Source organism: Spea bombifrons, chromosome 5 (genome assembly GCF_027358695.1).
Source record: "Spea bombifrons isolate aSpeBom1 chromosome 5, aSpeBom1.2.pri, whole genome shotgun sequence".
Classification (NCBI taxonomy): domain Eukaryota; kingdom Metazoa; phylum Chordata; class Amphibia; order Anura; family Pelobatidae; genus Spea; species Spea bombifrons.
The window spans coordinates 10,467,504-10,489,748 of NC_071091.1; the positions used below are offsets into that span (position 1 = coordinate 10,467,504).

The following is a 22,245-nucleotide window of genomic DNA, read 5'->3' on the forward strand; positions in this document are numbered from 1 at the left end:
ATAGGAGTATAAAATGGCACACTGCCTTTTTTCCAGGCTGCAAAAGGGGAGGGGGGGGCTGAGGGGGAAGAGGGGGGGTAGGATAGTGCAGACACTGCCCTCCCATCCAATCACAACCCGTCTATTTGCCATTGCAAAGTTGTTAACCCTGGAGTCTTCAGGCTTTCTCTCCTTCTAATCTTCTTTTTGGATTTTTTTTTAATTTAAATTATTTTTTTTTTAATATTTTTTTCCCCCCTTTCTTCCAAAGCTTGAAGATTGAGGAAGAAACCCCCCATCTTTTTTTTTCTTCTTCATTTTATTTTAATCAGACACCAGGAAACAAAGTATCATTGCTTGTTTATCTTACTGTCTCAAGATGTTTGGAAAGCCATATACCGCTTGGAAATTGTTTGCCTGGGCACAGATCTGCAGATTTTATCCTGATAATTATTTTCTCTGGATTGCCTTCGCCACTGCCTGTCTTGGAGGTGAGTTTGCCATCAAGGAGAAATGCATTCAAGTTCATCTCAAAGTGATATAAAAGTACAGGCGTGTGATCTGTGTCATTTTGTGTTTAATAGTTTCCTCTTTTTATTTTATTATTTTTTTAAAATTTTAAACAGGGTATATTTGCATTCTTTTGCTATATCTTGAGTTTTTTTTAAAATTCTACAATGTATCACTGTATGATTTTTTTGTGGCAAAATAGTATATATTGCAAAATCTATCGCATAAATAATCAAAATAATATATTGTGTATGTTATAAATGTGGCTGAATATGTATATATTGAGTGTAGTGCTGTGTGTGCATGATTATTCGGTAGAGGAGGCGCTTACAAAAACAACAACTGTTTGTAACAATATTTCTTTGTGATAAAAATCTTTATTGGAATTACCTTTTTTTAAAAAAAATTTGGCATTATTAAATTTGATTCTGGCTGATAATGGATAGTTAAATGATCCGCCTCCTTATTTAATACGCCGTATGGCGAAGCAGGGGATCCACAAAAGAAGGTTTATTATATTCTAAGTTATGACTGGTACTAAATGGTGGCTATTTTATTTCTTGCGACGATTGGCTTGGTCTACGTGGGTGATTAAGAAGGCTTGAATGGCACTGTTGGAATTATATACTGGTTAAATTGCTTCCGTACCATGGATCTGTATTTTATTAGGAAATGATTATGGAGACATTTAGCATTTTAATTTCTTTTCTGTATTTTGCACACGGTGGGAGTTTTTTTTTTTTAATACATTAATCTGTGTTGGTGGCGCTGTGGTGCTCTTAAACAATTTAATATGTCAATTTCAGGAGGAGAAAGGGGAGAGGTGGTAGCAAGATTTGATCATTGTATTTTATGCCTTTTATAGGTTATATCATAAATGTGCATAATAATTCAGTTACCTGTATGTGGAAATTATTATTTTTTAATGCCTAGCACCCCTCATCTTTTTAATCTGTAACCTAAAACCAATATCTAATCTCCATTTATTTCTAAACAATGGTAGGCATGAGAACCAGCGCAGCTCAGAATCTGATCCATTTTCTTTATGCTACTTAGCATTGAGTGCTGTGAGTTTTCAGAGTTCTCCCCTCCCTCATTTTTAGCTTTGCTCTGCCTTTATTACATATATATGTCAGTATAAGGCTTTAGTTTTATTTTGTAAAAAAAAAAAAAATAATAATAATTAAAAACAAAACAAAAAAAAAATTGAAAAAAGAAAATGTGAGTAAAGGAAGCGTACTTCCTTTTTTGCTATAAGCCCCCCCCCCCATAATTTTGATGATCTGGATTAAAAGGTCCACATGTCTGTTTCTCCCCCACACACACCCACAAAGAGTTGATGTAATGTCAGAAAACATTAATTTAAAATACATATTATAAAATGTTCGCTGTTTTAAATAAATGCCAACACATAGCTGCTTCTAAATGGTACATTAAATGGAAATGCATATTTCACAGGGGTCCTTTTGTGAGATTCAGCGATCCCTAATATTTTAATCTTAGTATTTGGTTTAAAAACTGGTGCGTCAGTAACGTTTCTCCTAGGAGTGTAAGCAGTGCCTTTGTTTAATCATTGATCACGGATGGAGCGTTATTTACCTACATTTAATAAAGTCTCCTAGTTGAAATGTGGCAGCGTGCTGCGTGATGAATTTATTTGTGTAAACTTAAAAGAAAAAGTGTATTGAACCCCTTCTTTAGAAGATACAGTTTCAAAGAGTTACATTAGGTAGAAAATGGGAACCACTTTGGTGTCTTTTATGTTTTGTTTGCTTCTCAGTGAGTTTGAGAAATGTGGAAAACTATTGTGAGAATTTTAGTAACAAAATGGCTTCTCTTTCAACTCCAGCTCAAGCTGATAGAAAGCATTCGGCTATAGTGAGGTACAACACGCGCACACGCACACGCACACACACTTCAACCATGATATGCCAGTATCTGATTTTAACCGTATTTCCAGAACATGTAAGATTAGATTATGCACCTAATGGCTTTCTGTATTTGATCGCATCTGTTTATTAACCGTGCAAACAGTGGAAATTTAATTCACTTCCTTCTTGGTGGTTTTGTATGTTTGTAAGATTCTGAAGGAAGTGCTCAAAACTGTAAGCACCGGCCAGTGTGTCGAGCCTTCGCTTGCCATGCAGAAAGTCAAAAGCAACACAATTGCAACAACCTGTGGCCCACTTGACCTTCGCTTGTAAGGCACTAAAAGGCTGGCGTTGATCGTACCGGTATGCTTTAAAACTAACTTTGGCCCACTTTCAAGAAGCCATCTTTAGTTTTACAATGTCCCTCAAAAATGTGAGAAAGCAGCCTGTACTTTAGAAGTTACGAGCTCCATTGTCTGCTTCTAGCGAGTTATCTAGTCGCTGACAGTCATTCACTGCCCCTTCAGTAATGTGATTCAGGGAACCTACCTCTACGCAACACTGACTGATGGTCCAAAATGTACGTAGATATGTTTCCTTTCTTGAAACCCGCCCTGATGGGGCCCTTCCCATCCATAAAGCAGATTGCATGGAGACTGTAGGACGTTTGAGCATTTCCGCTCCCTCATGTCACTCAGTCACCATTGGAATTAAAGAAAAGGGCCATTGTATGTTAGGTCTTCGCATTTTGTCTCCTGTAAGGACTCTGACCTTAGTCCTGGGTCTTGTCGTAGATTCGGAATCCCTTCTGCTAGGAGGCTATTCCTCTTATCCACCATCTTCTCCACAAAGTAAATCTTCCTTAAATGACATCTAAGCCTTTGACCCTCTAGGTTGGCGCTATATAAATAAAAGATAATAATAGTTTTTGATTATGACCTTGTTCAAATATTTCTCCTCCTATGAAATGAACGTTCCTCCTGTAAATCCCTTTATGTACATAAATGTCACATCACCTCTCCTCCATAGTATACATATTGAGATCCATTAGTCTTTTCTGGTCATTTTTATACTGCCAGCCATCCATCGTTTTAGTATCCAGAATATCATAATCCTTAATGCAATGTACCCAATATTCTCAGTGAGGTCCCACCAGAGATCTGTAAAGCGGCAGACAGTGGCGGAACTACCGGGGTCGCGACTGCGACCGGGCCCCGGCGGCAGGGGGGCACAAGCCAAGGGGCCGCCCGAAATCGGGCCCCGGCCGCAGGGGGGCCCAAGCCAAGGGGCCGCCCGACATCTTTTTTCAGTTTTTTTTTTTTTTTTTTTTTTTTTTTTTAAATAAGGCAGGGGCGTCTAACATGCGGCCGGCGGGCCAAATGCGGCCCGCGAGACATCGAGGTGCGGCCCGCGTAAGATCGGCAGCCAGGGCAACCGATCTTACGCGAGCCGCACCTCAAGCCCTGCTACTTACTTGTGGGAGGGTCTTCTGGACTGCACAGAGGAAGCGGAGTTCACGTGACATCCTACTTCCTCTGTGCTTTAGCAGAGAAGGCAGAGGGAGGCCGCGCCCCCTGCTGAAGTCTGTAAGCGGCATCGAGGAGCTGCAGTGCAGGTAAGGGGGTGGGGAGGGTGTTTGAATGAGTGTGTGTGATTGAGGGAATGAATCTGTGAATGAATGATTATATGAATAAATGTGTGTGTGTGATAGCATGGATGTGTAAGTGCTGGAACCCAGGCATGAAGGGACTGTGATTGCTGTTAGCAATCACACTCCTATCATGCCAAGTCAGCCAGTACATGCTAAAAACCTGGCCAGCTGCCCCCCTTGTGTATTGATGCTGCCAGCAGTATGGGGTCTGCACTTACAGCCACCCTGTACCAGCATGTACTGGCTGACTTGGCATGATAGGAGTGTGATTGCTAACAGCAATCACAGTCCCATAATGCCTAGGTTCCAGCATTTACTGGATGGATGTGTAAGTGCTGGAACCTAGGCATGATGGGACTGTGATTGCTGTTAGCAATCACACTTCTATCATGCCAAGTCAGCCAGTACATTCTGAAACCTGGCCAGCTGCCCCCCTTGTGTATTGATGCTGCCAGCAGTATGGGGTCTGCACATCACTTACAGCCACCCTGTACCAGTGTGTATTGGCTGACTTGGCATGATAGGAGTGTGATTGCTAACAGTAGTCACAGTCCCATCATGCCTAGGTTCCAGCATTTACTGGATGGATGTGTAAGTGCTGGAACCTAGGCATGATGGGACTGTGACTACTGTTAGCAATCACACTCCTATCATGCCAAGTCAGCCAGTACATGCTGAAACCTAGCTAGCTGCCCCCCTTGTGTAGTGATGCTGCCAGCAGTATGGGGTCTGCACATCACTTACAGCCACCCTGTACCAGCGTGTACTGGCTGACTTGGCATGATAGGAGTGTGATTGCTAACAGCAATCACAGCGAGCACAGTCCCATCATGCCTAGTTACCAGCATTTACTGGTTGCCTGGGTTGCCAGCATTTACTGGTTGCCAAGTCATATTGCTAATTTTGTCCAGTTGTGTGTTACCTACTTTTATTAAAAATTTGAGTTTTTATTATTATTTTTAAAGGTGGGGGCCATTTTCGGTTTTGGCTAAGTGAACCCTGAATGTTTTTTATGTCCCTATTATTCCATGCATTTTTAAACTCCCTAACTGTATTATTAGCCTATGCCACTTATCTTCCAACTTCTCAGTAAATTTGAACTATGTTACATGCCATTTAGGACTCTAACCCTGTAGTTTTAGATTATAACCCCATTTCTCTTACTTAGTAGCCCTCCTCTGAACTGAACGGCAGCGGTGGCATTCGAATCCACGCTCCCGTAGCGACTGGAGCCCTCCTCCTCCAGCGCCTTAGCCCGCTTGGCCACGCTGCCTCTTATCACCTGACGCTTGTTATTGTCATTTAGTACCTTCCTGTGCCTTGTGAACGATCAGTGCAGAAATGTACTGTATTTGGTCAATTATAAGATGACCCTGATTATAAGACGACCCTCCAAAATTTGAATATTATCCAAAAGCCTGAATATAAGACTACCCTATAGGGAAAAAAAGCTTTACTAGTAAATATTAATTTTTTCACATTTAATAAAAAAAAATATGATTTGAGAATAATGAATTTCTTGTTTATTTCCTTTTTATTTGCCAACCTGCACCCCAGTTACGCACATCTGCCCCCGGGCTTGCCACTCTGCCCCCAAGATTTGCCTTATACACTTTATATGCCACTCTGCCCCCCCTGTGCTTCAGACTCCCTAGTGTCTAGTGGTGAACGTCTACGCAATGCCATAAACAAACTCTGCTGCTACCTTACGCTTCCTCCGGGGCTTCTATGACTGAGCACCGGAAGGTCATGTTGTCGCTCCGTCATATAAGCCCCAGCGGAAGTGCCGGGTAGCATCGGAGGCTGCGAGCAGACGTTCACCAGCTTCCAGAGAGGAGGATCCAGGTCCCCTGAAGCGCTGCGGGGGAAGGTCTGGGCGATGTGCATGACACGACGGAAGGTCATGTCATGCCGACTCTTGGTCATAGAAGCCCCGAGGAAGCGCCTGTAGCAGCGGAGGTTGTTTGCACAAGAAGGGTCCAGGTCCCCTGCAGCGCTGCGGAGGATCTGGATCTTAGTCTTATAGTCAGATCTATATTTGAAGTTGGATTATAAAACTACTTCAAATACAAGATGAGGGTATTTTCCAGAGGATTTGCAGTACTGAACGCTGATGTACCCCAATAGTAACATAACCTTTGACTATATACCACTAACTACAACCTTCTGTCTACCAATGCCTTGATTCAACATCCAACGCATGTATGTCTTCTCTGCTTTCCCGGACTCTAGAAAGGCTTTGTTTGCTGCCTGGCCTATTATTTATTTAAGTTACCCAATTGATAGAAAATCAGATCAGTTGACAAGGCCCACCGGTAGTAAACACATCTTGTTTCTGATCTCGCAAACTATATATTAAACAATGTTTTCTTTAAACATAATTTCCATTCATTTCCCAGTTACTGGTGTTGGACTTACTGGTCTGTGGTTGTCAGAGTTTTTCCTGTTATTAGATCGGTTTCCTTTTTGTTCTTTTAGTCTTATTGACAAGTTTTGACAAGAGTTCCAATAATTCAGGAGGGAAATCACAAGGCATTTAATTAGTGTTTTAATAGTAGCTTGTATGAGCAAAAGGAACATTTGGAAGACTTTACAGATGAAGGCAGCAGGACTTGGTGAGTGATTGACTGTTTTGGATGGACGTGAGACAGTCAGCGGCGGAAAATGGGATTTGTTTGTCACCAGTATAGAGGTGTTAAGGGAATCCCTCCCCCAAAAAGTGTCCAAGGCAGGAGATGTTGGCTCTTGGGTGTCGATACTTCACTGATGAAAACCAATGCAGAGAGCACGAATAAGAACGAAGCTAAAGGTACGGTGAGAAGTGAGATTTGAGCTTGGAGAGAGCAGTGCTACTGGTTCAAAGATTGAAGAGAGGTCCAAGATGTGTTAAATCAAATAAAAAAATATAATGCGTGACAGTATAGAAATACAAAGTTCTAAAAGGGTCCAAATGCAGATCATTGGAAGCCAGAGTAGAGCCATGGGAAGTAGCTTCTTGTCCAGAAGCCCTCTTAGCGCTAATAATTTTTTTCCTCAAGTAGCCTTGAGTTGTTTGCAGAATGCCCAATAAATCATTATACATTGTGTGATGTACTACATAAGCATACAGGATTTCATTTATGTAAAAATAGTAGTTGGGTTGACAGGAGTAAATGTTTTAAAACATAAGCTTGCAAATGCATTGGGTTGTCTTAGTCTGATAATTGTAGTCTTGTCATACCCCTTGAATATATGTATTGTATTATGCGCTGCGTAAATTATTGGCGCTATATAAATAAAAGATAATAATAATAAAAACATGAGCTGCCACAACGCTATAGTGAAATTAGATATTTCTGAACCAGGTGTTCGATAGTATTTACTTAAATAAGAGAAAGGAGAGAACCAGTGAAAGGTGCAGGTATATAAGGACACTTTATCTTCACTTCCACTTTCTCTTAGCATCCCCAAGGTTTAGGCCATGGCCGTCTGCTCTTCTTTCTATTTCGTCTTTTTGGTAAACTAATCGACAGATTTGGCTCCCAGTATCACCTATAGGCAGACTATACTCAAATCTCAGTGTCTTCCCCATGCCCGTATTATAAATGGCTTTCTTCCTGGACGTCACCTTAAACTGGGTATATCTAAACCGGACTAATAATCTTCCCTCCGTTTTCAGCCCAGTACCTGAAATCTCTATCTCCATTAACAGCATGACTATCGCTCACACTAACCAGGCCCGATGCCTTGGGGTCAACTTTGACCCCAACACTCAACGTCCACCCATCCCTCAACCAATAAGCCACAAAACCCCTAGCTCATTCCTTTATTATTTCCCACCTTGACTACTGCAACATTCTTGTGGTAAGCATCACTCGGTCTTGACTCTCTCCTCAATCTATCCAAAATGCTGCTAGCCTTATCTTCCATACTTGACGCTCTTCTTTCCCATTCTGTGAATCCCCCCACCGACCCTCTGTAATACTTCTCCCCCCTACATTTCTGCCCTTATAACAAAATACTCCCCTACTCGATCCTTACGTTCTTCTTGGGTGCTAAAGCTTTCCTTCTCTCATCACCTCTTCCTTTTATGCTTACAAGACTTCACTCACTCTGATGTCCCAGACCAGTGAGGATTTGACTCTGGTCTGGTGGTTTTCACTAGGATTTTAAAGTGCAGAATTCTAGCCCCATCTGCAGAATATCCCTAAGCATTGTTGTTGATTTGGTTCGGACAGCCTTTGGAAGGGTGGGTGAAGAGGAGAGAAATTGATCTGCTAACACCGCCTGTGGGAGTCCTTGCTGGAAATGCCTACATTCAGGGGGTTACCCGAAGCCTCCTTAGGTAGTTGTAAAGCCTCAAATAGAACGTGGTGGTGGTGGTGGTGGTGGCAGCAAGTAGTCTTTGGGGTCAGCAGGTTTAGGTAAATGTGTAATTGCTTTGGGTACTGTTGGCTGGATTTCTGTTAACCCTTTCATGTCTAGCTCCTCCTACCCAATGCAACCGGGCCGGCTGATAGTAACTCTGCATCTGTGACATAAGCATTTAAATGTCATCAAATTCATTACACCGATTTGCTAACCAACAGCAAGAATATCTAATAAACTCCAGAAATACTTAAAGCAGTCACTGTTCTCTCTTTGGAAAGAAGTGTCTTGCGATCTAGTGCGCACGCAGCCATTAGATTATTTGTTTTCTCAGTTTGCATGAATGTTAGACAGCTTCTAGGCATTGGCTTCTACAGTACCTTTTGTACCTAAATCAACTGGGTTAATTAACCGTGCAGACATTTACCTATTTTCTAATATTTTGCTGGCAGACCACTAATAACCTAAGCATTTTGTTTTCAACGTTTTTTCAAAGTTTTATGCCGTTTCTAACCTTGAACACAAATAATTAATGTATTATATAAATGTTATATGGAATGTAATGTGAAACTATTAAAGCTGCAGTGCCAACAGATTCCGTAAGAGGGCAGCTGTCCTGCAGAACCGATCATTTGTGTGTCTTACCCAGTGAAAGGTCACGTCATGTTTTTATTTATCGAAGTATGATTTGCTCACTCAAAGTGTGTGTGTGTGTGTGTGTGTGTGTGTGTATATATATAATTTTTTTTTTTTTTTATGTATTTAAAGAAAAAAAAGTTTGAAAAAATATGCTTATGTTGTAGCAAATATATATAATATAATCTAGCTATATAATACACCTTGTAATAACCCGCTGACATTCAGGCCACCAGGAGCTGGTTGTGGAGATCCAGCCATTTATTGTGGAATCGAATAGTACCAAGCTCTGATTATAATCCAGGAGCCAAAATGATTGTCCCGGGCTTCACGCTGTATGTTTTATCAGCCGTAGGACATTTTCTGCTATACGGAGGACACGTAGCGCGTTTGTTTTGGTGTCCTGCCTTACAGAAGTCAAGAAATCCAAGTTGAAGAATAAACTACTCCCTGTTTAACACAGAGGGGTTTATTCACTAAAAGGAGAGTTGGTTCAACTCCGTCACTTTACTATTCATCATGAAGGGCCAACAGCAGCATGTTCCTTGCACTAGAAGATCTGGGCTGGCGCTGCGTAATGTATTCCTTAATGGGTGGCGAGACTGTTACTGATTAAACTATGCATTATGCAGGGCTAGGAAAGCCTTTTCTAAAGCAGAAGCTTCTTGAGGATGGGCCTTTATAATGTATATTAAAGTTAAGGCGTTGTAGCCACAACTTTCTTGCAAACGCCTCCTTTAGTGAATAACACCAGGACTCTATCCGTTCTAGAATTTTTTTTTTTGCTGAACATATACGGACAATGATGCCGGGCTATGGAGAAAATGTATAGTTTTTTTTTTTTTTAGTTTTTTATTGAGATTAAAAAAAAATATTGAAAGTGTCTACGTTTCTTTGTATGAATTCAGTTATAATGTGTATTTCAATAATATGGAGTTCCCGCGTGTGTCCTGTTGCAGTTCCCTGCCTGCAGTCTGGTCTGTGTCGCTTACGTTTTGGGTATGAATTTGTCAGATTGTATTATTTTATTATTAGTGTAATGGCTGCTCTGACACCTTTTGAGGAGCGCGTACGAAACGTGACGGTACTACACATACATTGTGCATTGATGCAGCTAATGGAGTGACAATTCCTCATGTTAATGTCTGGTTATTGAGTATATATATGTAACCATCTTTATAGAATATATTCATACTAAATCTTTTTTGCTACATGCACCAGTGGCTTTGGGCCCCTGTTGTACCTTGACCCACGTAAGGACTTTATGAAGCTGGTCTGCTTTTTGTTTTGTGTGCACATTGTTTTATATAGCGCCATCGTGTTCCGTAACGCTGTACGTTGTTTTATATAGCGCCACCGTGTTCCATAACGCTGTACATTGTCTTATATAGCGCCATCATGTTCCGTAACGCTGTACATTGTCTTATAAAGCGCCATCGTATTCTGTAACGCTGTACATTGTTTCATATAGCGCCACCATGTTCCGTAACGCTGTACATGGTTTTATATAGTGCCACCGTGTTTGGTAACGCTGCACATGGTTTTATATAGCGCCATCGTGTTCCATAACGCTGTACATTGTCTTATATAGCGCCATCATGTTCCGTAACGCTGTACATTGTCTTATATAGCGCCACCGTGTTCCATAACGCTGTACATTGTCTTATATAGCGCCATCATGTTCCATAACGCTGTACATTCTTATATAGCGCCACCGTGTTCCATAACGCTGTACATGGTTTTATATAGCGCCACCGTGTTCCGTAACGCTGTACATTGTCTTATAAGCGCCATCGTATTCTGTAACACTGTACATTGTTTTATATAGCGCCACCATGTTCCATAACGCTGTACATTGTCTTATATAGCGCCATCATGTTCCGTAACGCTGTACATTGTCTTATAAGCGCCATCGTATTCTGTAACACTGTACATTGTTTTATATAGCGCCACCATGTTCCATAACGCTGTACATGGTTTTATATAGCGCCACCATGTTCCGTAACGCTGTACATGGTTTTATATAGCGCCACCATGTTCCGTAACGCTGTACATGGTTTTATATAGCGCCACCATGTTCCGTAACGCTGTACATGGTTTTATATAGCGCCATCGTGTTCCATAACGCTGTACATTGTCTTATATAGCGCCACCGTGTTCTGTAACGCTGTACATGGTTTTATATAGCGCCACCGTGTTCTGTAACGCTGTACATTGTCTTATATAGCGCCACCGTGTTCCATAACGCTGTACATGGTTTTATATAGCGCCACCGTGTTCCGTAACGCTGTACATGGTTTTATATAGCGCCACCGTGTTCCGTAACGCTGTACATTGTCTTATATAGCGCCACCGTGTTCCATAACGCTGTACATTGTCTTATATAGCGCCACCGTGTTCCATAACGCTGTACATTGTCTTATATAGCGCCACCGTGTTCCGTAACACTGGGCATTTTTTTTATAGCGCCATCGTGTTCCGTAATGCTGTACGTTGTTTTATATAGCACCACCGTGTTCCATAACGCTGTACATTGTCTTATATAGCGCCATCATGTTCCGTAACGCTGTACATTGTCTTATAAGCGCCATCGTATTCTGTAACACTGTACATGGTTTTATATAGCGCCACCATGTTCCGTAACGCTGTACATGGTTTTATATAGCGCCACCGTGTTCCGTAACGCTGTACATGGTTTTATATAGCGCCACCGTGTTCCATAACGCTGTACATTGTCTTATATAGCGCCACCGTGTTCCATAACGCTGTATATGGTTTTATATAGCGCCACCGTGTTCCGTAACGCTGTACATGGTTTTATATAGCGCCACCCTGTTCTGTAACGCTGTACATGGTTTTATATAGCGCCACCCTGTTCTGTAACGCTGTACATGGTTTTATATAGCGCCGTGTTCCGTAACGCTGTACATTGTCTTATATAGCGCCATCATGTTCCGTAACGCCGTACATTGTCTTATATAGCGCCACCGTGTTCCGTAACACTGTACATTGTTTTATATAGCGCCATCGTGTTCCGTAACGCTGTACAGTCTTATATAGTGCTATCATGTTCCGTAACGCTGTACATTGTCTTGTATAGCGCCACCGTGTTCTGTAACGCTGTACATGGTTTTATATAGCGCCACCGTGTTCTGTAACGCTGTACATTGTCTTATATAGCGCCATCGTATTCCATAACGCTGTACATGGTTTTATATAGCGCCACCGTGTTCTGTAACGCTGTACATGGTTTTATATAGCGCCACCGTGTTCCGTAACGCTGTACATTGTTTTATATAGCGCCACCGTGTTTCGTAATGCTGTACATGGTTTTATATAGCGCCACCGTGTTCCGTAACGCTGTACATTGTCTTATAAGCGCCATCGTATTCTGTAACACTGTACATTGTTTTATATAGCGCCACCATGTTCCATAACGCTGTACATTGTCTTATATAGCGCCATCATGTTCCGTAACGCTGTACATTGTCTTATAAGCGCCATCGTATTCTGTAACACTGTACATTGTTTTATATAGCGCCACCATGTTCCATAACGCTGTACATGGTTTTATATAGCGCCACCATGTTCCGTAACGCTGTACATGGTTTTATATAGCGCCACCATGTTCCGTAACGCTGTACATGGTTTTATATAGCGCCACCATGTTCCGTAACGCTGTACATGGTTTTATATAGCGCCATCGTGTTCCATAACGCTGTACATTGTCTTATATAGCGCCACCGTGTTCCATAACGCTGTACATGGTTTTATATAGCGCCACCGTGTTCCGTAACGCTGTACATGGTTTTATATAGCGCCACCGTGTTCCGTAACGCTGTACATTGTCTTATATAGCGCCACCGTGTTCCATAACGCTGTACATTGTCTTATATAGCGCCACCGTGTTCCATAACGCTGTACATTGTCTTATATAGCGCCACCGTGTTCCGTAACACTGGGCATTTTTTTTATAGCGCCATCATGTTCCGTAATGCTGTACGTTGTTTTATATAGCACCACCGTGTTCCATAACGCTGTACATTGTCTTATATAGCGCCATCATGTTCCGTAACGCTGTACATTGTCTTATAAGCGCCATCGTATTCTGTAACACTGTACATGGTTTTATATAGCGCCACCATGTTCCGTAACGCTGTACATGGTTTTATATAGCGCCACCGTGTTCCGTAACGCTGTACATGGTTTTATATAGCGCCACCGTGTTCCATAACGCTGTACATTGTCTTATATAGCGCCACCGTGTTCCATAACGCTGTATATGGTTTTATATAGCGCCGTGTTCCGTAACGCTGTACATGGTTTTATATAGCGCCACCCTGTTCTGTAACGCTGTACATGGTTTTATATAGCGCCACCCTGTTCTGTAACGCTGTACATGGTTTTATATAGCGCCACCCTGTTCTGTAACGCTGTACATTGTCTTATATAGCGCCATCATGTTCCGTAACGCCGTACATTGTCTTATATAGCGCCACCGTGTTCCGTAACACTGTACATTGTTTTATATAGCGCCATCGTGTTCCGTAACGCTGTACAGTCTTATATAGTGCTATCATGTTCCGTAACGCTGTACATTGTCTTGTATAGCGCCACCGTGTTCTGTAACGCTGTACATGGTTTTATATAGCGCCACCGTGTTCTGTAACGCTGTACATTGTCTTATATAGTGCCATCGTGTTCCATAACGCTGTACATGGTTTTATATAGCGCCACCGTGTTCTGTAACGCTGTACATGGTTTTATATAGCGCCACCGTGTTCCGTAACGCTGTACATTGTTTTATATAGCGCCACCGTGTTTCGTAATGCTGTACATGGTTTTATATAGCTCCGTCGTGTTCCGTAACGCTGTACATTGTCTTATATAATGCATTCTGCTAAGACAAACGGCTGTGTGTGTGTGTAGGTGTGCGCTGCGATGGTTAACGTATATTTTAGTGTACCGAAATATACTCTATGTATAGAGAGATACGAAAAGATATGCAATAATCTGGTGTTATATAACGGACTTGCATCTCTGCAAGAAAAGATGGCCCACGACGCATTCTGCACAAGCAAGATGTCTTCATGGTACCCTGTTTCCTATAATGTACCGTGAAAATGGTGTTGGAACATACATGTCTATTATGCAGATGCAGCTGTCATATGTGTTAAATGCAGTGTAGCATGCGCTGTGCGTGCCGCTGTCTGCGTGTGCGCAGCTATCTGTGCATGCATTGTGTGTGTGCAGCTGTCTGTGCATGCAGTGTGTGTGTGCAGCTGTGTGTGTGCGCAGCTGTGCATGCAGTGTGTGTCTGTGCGTGCCGCTGTCTGTGCGTGCACAGTACATGCCGCTGTCTGCAGTTTTCTGCGTGTGTTAAGCTGTCTGTGTGTGCAGCTGTCTGTGCGTGCAGCTGTCTGTGCGTGCAGCTGTCTGTGCGTGCAGCTGTCTGTGCGTGCAGTGCGTGCAGCTGTCTGTGCGTGCAGCTGTCTGTGCGTGCAGCTGTCTGTGCGTGCAGCTGTCTGTGCGTGCAGTGCGTGCAGCTGTCTGCGTGCAGCTGTCTGTGCGTGCAGTGCGTGTGCAGCTGTCTGTGCGTGCAGTGCGTGTGCAGCTGTCTGTGCGTGCAGTGCGTGTGCAGCTGTCTGTGCGTGCAGTGCGTGTGCAGCTGTCTGTGCGTGCAGTGCGTGTGCAGCTGTCTGTGCGTGCAGTGCGTGTGCAGCTGTCTGTGCGTGCAGTGCGTGCAGTGCAGCTGTCTGTGCGTGCAGTGCGTGTGTGCAGCTGTCTGTGCGTGCAGTGCGTGTGTGCAGCTGTCTGTGCGTGCAGTGCGTGTGTGCAGCTGTCTGTGCGTGCAGTGCGTGTGTGCAGCTGTCTGTGCGTGCAGTGTGTGTGTGTGCGCAGCTGTCTGTGCATACAGTGTGTGTGTGTGCGCAGCTGTCTGTGCATGCAGTGTGTGTGTGCAGCTGTCTGTGCATGCAGTGTGTGTGTGTGGCTGTCTGTGCATGCAGTGTATAGGTGACACACTGCCCTGTGGTCTGCTGCAGAAACCAGGCATATACCCCATAGCTGTGCGCGCCCCCCACCTCTCCCCCAGTCCGCGCTCCGGTGCGCTGCAGCTCGGTCGGGCCCGGGGTGCGCGCAGGCGCGTGATGCACTCTGGGAATGGCTGCGCAGCTCGGGTTGGCTGGGGGAGCAGACAGCGGAGTTTTAATGTCCGCCATGTTGGCCATGGCGTATTGAAGAGGGAGGGAGAGAGGGAGACACCGAAGCGCTAAAACCCCCACCAAAAAACACCCCCGAAACACAGCAAACCCACCCACGGGCACCTGGAGTGCCGGGAATAAAAAGCACCATTTTTATCACGGAGTCTGGCAAGCGAGCAGCGGGAGGGCACGGAGACCTCCATGAAAGAACGGAACCGGAGGATTTCCCCGCTCATCGGTCGCATGGCTCTGTGGTAGACAAAAATGAGTAAATTGTCGTTCCGGGCGCGGGCGCTAGACGCGTCCAAACCGTTACCCGTCTTCCGCTGCGAGGATTTACCGGACCTGCACGAATATGCCTCCATCAACCGGGCCGTGCCGCAGATGCCAACGGGCATGGAGAAGGAAGAGGAGTCGGTAATGATGCTTATTGTCGCTCTGGCAGCCGCTTTGCCGGCGATGTCTTAGTCTGCGCAAGCTTGCACAAAATGGCCGCCATTTTTTTTTTTCTCGGCCGCTCGAGGGGGGTGGCGCAGATACACCGTCCAGTGCCTAATAACTCTCCGTTTCGCCCTAGTTAAGCTCCGTTAGGTTGCCAATGAGACATAGGTCGTTTTATTTTGCTTACCGGTGGTTTTATTTGGGATTTTAGAGTCCTAGAAAGCACAAAGGGGTCACGTGACGGGGCCGCGGTCCGCCATTTTGTTGTGTGTCTCTCTCCTGTCTTTGGGTTGGGCCTGCTGTGTGAGTGAAAACGAAGGCGCATTACTGCGTGCGGCCGCAGGGTGTCGCTGCAGAACAGCCTCCGCTCACATTGTGGATTGTTTGTGTACATGTAAAGCTGACAGCTTAGAAGAGCAGGGCCTCATTAACCTGTCACCTAAAACAAGGCCCTTTTATCCTACTATACCTGCGTGTTATAATATCCTACCGCACAGCGTGTCTGTACATCTCTGTGTGTATGTATGTGATAGAATATATATATTAACCCTTACATAGTAGCATTCCATTTCTTCATGTGAGTCTTGACACACCGGAGGTGTAATTGTAATAGTGTATCTTTGGTAGTACTTTTTCTTTTTTTCTTTTTACTAGGGCTTCTTGAATATCTATTTCTGGCCGTAAGTGAAATCTGCCATCGTAAACCATTTCAGTTATCCCGTATCATTTGTAATTGCTATCTGAGTTCTAGGTTGCATGCATATTAACAAATTCTTATATTACACGAGCGCGTTTAAATGTCTGCTTTGATATCTGTTACACGTCATATTCATCTGTCATAGATGTAACTAGTTGGACGCTTTGACCGTCCTGCAGTGGACCATGTAAAACCGCATAGTTAATATGAATTTGTAGGCATGCTCTTAAACCTATATAAACGCGATGTGTACGTATGGAGAATAATTCTAGGGGATTGCTGTATGCTGAGGATCTGTGTATTTGGGCAGTTTCTGTGGAAAACCGAAATAATGTCACTGGTGCTGTAAAAGTTTCAAACAATGTAAGATGTTCTGCAGGCTTAATGCTGATGTCTTTTTGTGACATTTAATTGCCTTTTCCAGCCAAGAGGAATACTGGATACAAAATCGCACTACATCAGATACAAAATACTTGTGGTTACAGTTGAAATCTTTCTTGGTTGCATGGAAAAGATTGTTGGCACACGTCAGGTAGCCTTAGTATTAAAGGAAAAATATCTAACAATAATTTGGCCGCTGCGTTCTAAATAACGGGAAGGCGTTTGCAGTGCAGTGACCTTTTTTTTTTCTTTTCGTAAATAGATAGTGGGAAAAGCACGTGTGCGCCAGCCGTGTAACGCTCCTGTTTAGCTTTCTCTTTCGATTTGCATGTCCGTCGGTTTGCCGCTGGCTTATTTCCTCTCCCTGGGTACAGGGATGCTCTCCTGGATTCTATTTAAATGTTACTTAAAAAAAAATGTGTAGTACTTCCATTTCTGAAATCATATGATATGAGTATTTTTGGCACAAAGTTGTATTCACAATACCGGTTTCAGTTATGTTGTTTTTTTTCGGCTTCTTTGCTGACTTTCTGCCTGCCTGTTATGCCAGCGAGATAGTAAATTTTTGTCGGTTGTGTGATATTTGGGTGAATTTCTCTGCTCGATAACCACACTGAGCTGACTGTGTATGACAGTGCTAATGGAGTCCTAATTATACAATGTTCTTACTTTCATACGAGAGTGTCAGAGTGTGGGTTATTAAGACTGAGCCGTACTATCGCTTGCCTCAAGGCAGTACAATAAGGAGTCGGGGTGCTTGTGTAGTAGGTTGGGCTGATAACAGAGCGAGAGATATGTAGCTACCTGTAATACATACGTGTCCTGCAAAAACACTGATAATGGTAAGGTGGGCACAAGAAATGGGCACCGTGGCTCAAATATTTGAATTTCTTTTGAGTCCATCTTGTTCTGACGTCAGTAGACGAATGACTTCCATGTTACCCAAACAATTAATTGTTACTGCCAGGAAAAGGGAATCGAGGGAGTTATTCCAGGTACAAAGAATAATCCTGGCATTTTTATACAAATGCGTCTAACGTCATTCCTAGTTAGCAGCTAATTGTCTGTTTTTAGCCGTTTAAGTTGTTTTTAATTTCTTTTTATCCATCCGTGTGGCGTGAAATAAGTGAAGGTCTGGGCTCTGCAGCCAGTCGAGTTCCTCTGCGCCAAACTCCCCAAACCGTGTCTTTATTGACCTTGCTTTGTGCGCTGGGGCAGTCATGCTGGAAAAGAAAAGGGCCTTCCCCAAACTGGTGCCGCAAGATGGAAACTTAAAATGGTCTAAATGTCTCTATGCTGTAGCGTTAACATTACAGGGGCCCAAACCCTGAAAAACAGCCCCAGCCCTTATCCTTCCCGACCAGGCTTTACATCAGGCACTATGCATTCCGGTGGGTAACATCCCCCGAGCTCATCCATCGGACTCCCAGATGATGCGATTCATCGCTCCAGAGTCCGCTGGCTGCACGCTTTACACGACTCCGGCCGATAGCGATCTTCGTTCTGCGTGCGGCAGCTCGGCCGTGGAAACGCATTTCGTGAAGCTCCCGACAGGCAGCGCTTGTGCTGACGCTTCCACAGGCAGCCTGGAAATATGTAGTGAGGATGTTACAGAGAACAGGCAGATGTTACGCTCTTCAGCACTCGAGGGTCCTGCTCTGGAGTGTGTGCAGTCCAGCGCTTTGTGATTGAGCGGTTGTTACTCCTAGATGCTCCCGCTTTACAGTAATAACACTTACAGCGGCCCCGGGCTCCTCAGTACGACCCGTTCCACTGCAGATAGTGGTCTAAAATAAAGCATGCAGGCAACCATCCATATACACCTGCTAGCCATGAATGTGGTTAAAAGACCTAAATTCAGTAATTAGGTGGGATGGCCGTATACTTCTCTCATACAGTGAATATTCTTTTGCCTTCCAAAATGTAACCGGTCTTGTATGTGCTGCGTTCCTGTTCCAGAGTAATGCTGGATACTTAGTCTGTTATGTGAATAACTGTGTGGCTGTTATGTGGAAAGAACAGGTCCGTAATAATCCCTCCGTAAGAGTGACGGGGAGAAGAGTTACGAGGTGTGGGAAGAAATGAGGCCGTAAATCCACCTCACATATTAAAAAAAAAAAAACCCTATGAAAATGTTTCCTTTAATGAGACAACCCAGCCGTCGTATGCGCTTTCATGCATGTGAGAGGTCCCTTTTTGTGGTGCAATACTTTTAAATGCATGGAAAGCACTCCCATTTGCTTTCAGTGGGAATGCTTTCCTGCCATGGATTGCCTGCTTTGCACCGCAGAGGCTGTCGGAAGCTGCAGCTTCTCCGTAAATTAATAACGGTTTTGGTTTTTTATGCTGGTGCATGGGAAAGTACAATGTACATGGATATGCATTAATCGTTTATTGGGCTTTTGGGACACAATTGTATAATAATGCAGACCCCCCCACACACACACACATTATACTTGGTGCTTTTCCCATAATATTACTGTAAAAATTATATACAAGGACAGTGACTGCTAGAATTGGCTAGTGGTCTAGTTTTATTCCTGAATAGTGTGGACGCGTTATAAACATACACATAAGATCCCCTACACCAAAACATTGTATTATGGAAGACCCGATTACCATTCTGTTCATGCGTAATGTGCTTAAAAAAAAATAAAAAAAATGTTTAGAATGTAGTGAAAATGTACATTTGAGCCCAGGCTTGCCACACTCCCTCCCAGATATGCCTTATACCCTCCCAGATGTCATTTATATCCCCTATATGGCTTATGCCACTCTGCCCCCCCAGGAATGCCTTACACCCTCTGAAATGCCACTCTGCCCTCTGATGTGGCTTATACCCATATTTGCCGCTCTGCCCCCCGAAATATGCCTTATAACCCCCTAAGTGCCAGTGTGCCCCTGATATGCCTTGTACCCCCTGATATGCCACTGGTGCTCCATCATAGAAGCCCCAGTGGAGGTGCCAATAATTATGGATTATTAGCGAGCTTTAAAGGGGTAGATGAGGAATTCTGAAACTTATTGAACAAATCTGAATATTTTGCTGATATTTGCTTCAAAAACATTAAATATTAGGCTGTTTCTATTTTTAAAATAATTGTAGTTTTTGTAGAATATGATTTCAGGCTGTGTGTATGCGCTTGAGCTCTGTTATCTTGGCCCTAACACCCTGACTACTTCCACTGCTATCTGTGGGGAACAATAGAATGTCTGAGTCTTAAGCACCCAGCCAGATTCTCTGACTAATGAAACCGTAACAGGACAGACTTCCTTAGCATTGCCAGAAAGAATCAGTGTGGTGTTTGAGCTGCTAAAGTCACTCACAGTATCGTGTGTCCGGCGACAATGGCGGCCTCCGTGTCTGCGGATAAAGTTTTTTACTTGAAACGACGATAAAATCCAGTTCTGGAAGCGCTGACCTATTATATTTTATTTAGGCAGCGCTTGCCGATGTATAACTCTGTATCTTGTGCTCAAGCTGAAAATAATGGGGCTTTTATTCGGTGCGAGTAGAAAATCCCGGTGTAGATGTTCCTTTACAATAAGTAAGCGTCTTTACCTGAATGTGCCGGTATCGTGAGACCTCGGGCAAAACTTTTTTTTTTTGTTTTTTTTTCTCCTTTCTTTCTATCTAGGTCTGTCTTATAGAAAAATGTTTCATTATAGTCATTATCGCCATTCTCTTTTCATAGACGCATTTGTTCCATTTCACATGGTTTGGGCAATCACGTTACCTTTCTCACAGCCTTCAGAAGGTTTTTTTTAATGATGTCAGTAGTCTGAAGATCACCGTTTCCCACCGATCCGCAGTCTTTGCACAGAAATGTGTGAAATGTGTGCGGTAATCTGTATAAGGTATAAGAGCCCCTCACACTCATCCTGTTGGTTTGTTTAGCTGCTGCTTGGAAGCTCCCCCAGCCCTGCTTTTCAGTATGTTTTGACAATGCGTTCCCTTTAAAGATGAGGGATTGGGCAATGTTTTTATTTTGTGTGTTAGTGGTGCTCTGGCAGGTTATTTGCAGCCATAGTTTGAATTGGCTAAGCCTTGTCTAACTCCGTTCTCATTGGCTGGCATTTTAAAGGGTAAAGTGTATCATTGCTTGCCATGATGGATATGTTATAAGCTGGTTGCCATGGTAGTTTGTGAATGAGAATGAGACAGATTTTCTTCAATGACTCCGCATCCCCCGTCTCTGTGAAAATAATTTGAGTTACATCGTTGGGGGATGGGGATGTCTGCCTATAAAGCCAGGTCGAGTCTGTAAAGTATTTCTGTATTTACCGGGATTGAACATGTTAGTCGCTAAACGTGCAACGGCTGCTGCATGTAAATGAAACTTACAAGTATTGTTAAAACAGGACTTTATTTTTATCTAAAGAAACACTAGCACCAAGTACTTACCATATTTTTCCACACTTTTTTTTGCAAATCCACTTTAGGATCCCTGTATACTGGTCACTGTAATTTAATCTATAGTGAGTTAAAAATCCTTAAAATGAATAAAACTGCAACTAACGACTTTAACGTTGATGCAGCGCTACAGATTGTGAGCCGCATGCATTTCTAGCACCTGTTACAGATCAGAACGAGGCCTTCATTTTATTTTATGCTTCTTTTCCGTAAACTATATATTTTTTATAGTCCCCTGTTGTTGATCAGACTTTTTGTCTCTTTCTTTAAAATTCTGTTGGTTTCTGTCACCTGGATTAAACCAAATCTGCTGGTTTAAACATAAATCTGGTTTCTTAGAATTGTGTGCTGTACTTAATTTACTAAACTAAATCTGGAACCTGGAAAGGTAGACAGCTGTCACGTGATTGCTACTGGATTCGTAGTTTAACTTATTATTTTAATAAACATGTTAACACTCTTGTTTCGTTGTCTGTTTTTATCCCTGCAACTAACAATTATTTTTGATCGAATAAAAAAATGAAAAATGTACATTTATTTAAAATGTAATAAACAAACAGGATGTTAAAAACATATAGCAGCAGAATAAAAAAAAATGCATTTTATTTCCCAACAACCCCCCCCATCCCCGTTATGCATATTGGCCTAGGCTTGCCAGACTGCCTCCCAGATATGCCACTCTGCCCTCCCCAGATTTGCCTTATACCCCTAGATATGCCTTATAATCCCCTATATACCACTGTGCCCTTGATATACCCCCGACTTACCCCCGTGCTCCAGACTCCATGGTGTCTAGTAGGGGCAGCCGGTGAGCGTCTGCGCGATGTGCGTAGACAACCTCTGCTTCTGGCTGGGACTTTCGCTGGGGCTTGTACGACTGAGCAGCGGAAGGTCATGTGACAACGGTGCTTCATCATAGAAGCCCCAGCGGAAGTGCCGGGCAGTAGCGGAGTATGTCTGCGCGTATCGCATGGATGCACACCGGCTGCCAGAGAGACTAATCCGGGTCCCCTTCAGCACTGCGGCGGATCCTCTCTCTGGCAGCCAGCGAACGTTGCACAATGTGCGCAGACCACCTCTGCTGTGCTGGCCTATACTTCTGCCGGGGCTTCTAT

At 43.4% G+C, this 22,245-nt stretch overlaps 1 protein-coding gene across 2 annotated transcripts in view; it reads left to right on the forward strand.

Annotated features, from left to right (window-relative positions):
• Nucleotides 1-305: 305 nt before the first annotated feature.
• EPC1 (enhancer of polycomb homolog 1) overlaps nt 306-22,245 on the forward strand; it is a 37,238-nt gene continuing 15,298 nt past the window's right edge. The window contains exon 1 of one of the 2 annotated variants that reach the window (XM_053466183.1): nt 306-470. Coding sequence is in view for 1 of the 2 variants with exons in the window: in XM_053466182.1 (XP_053322157.1) it covers nt 15,462-15,614 (153 nt within the window). In the remaining variant the exon portion in view is untranslated. Of the gene's footprint in view, nt 471-15,437; nt 15,615-22,245 lie in introns of those variants that run through there. The other variant, XM_053466182.1, reaches the window with a different exon arrangement.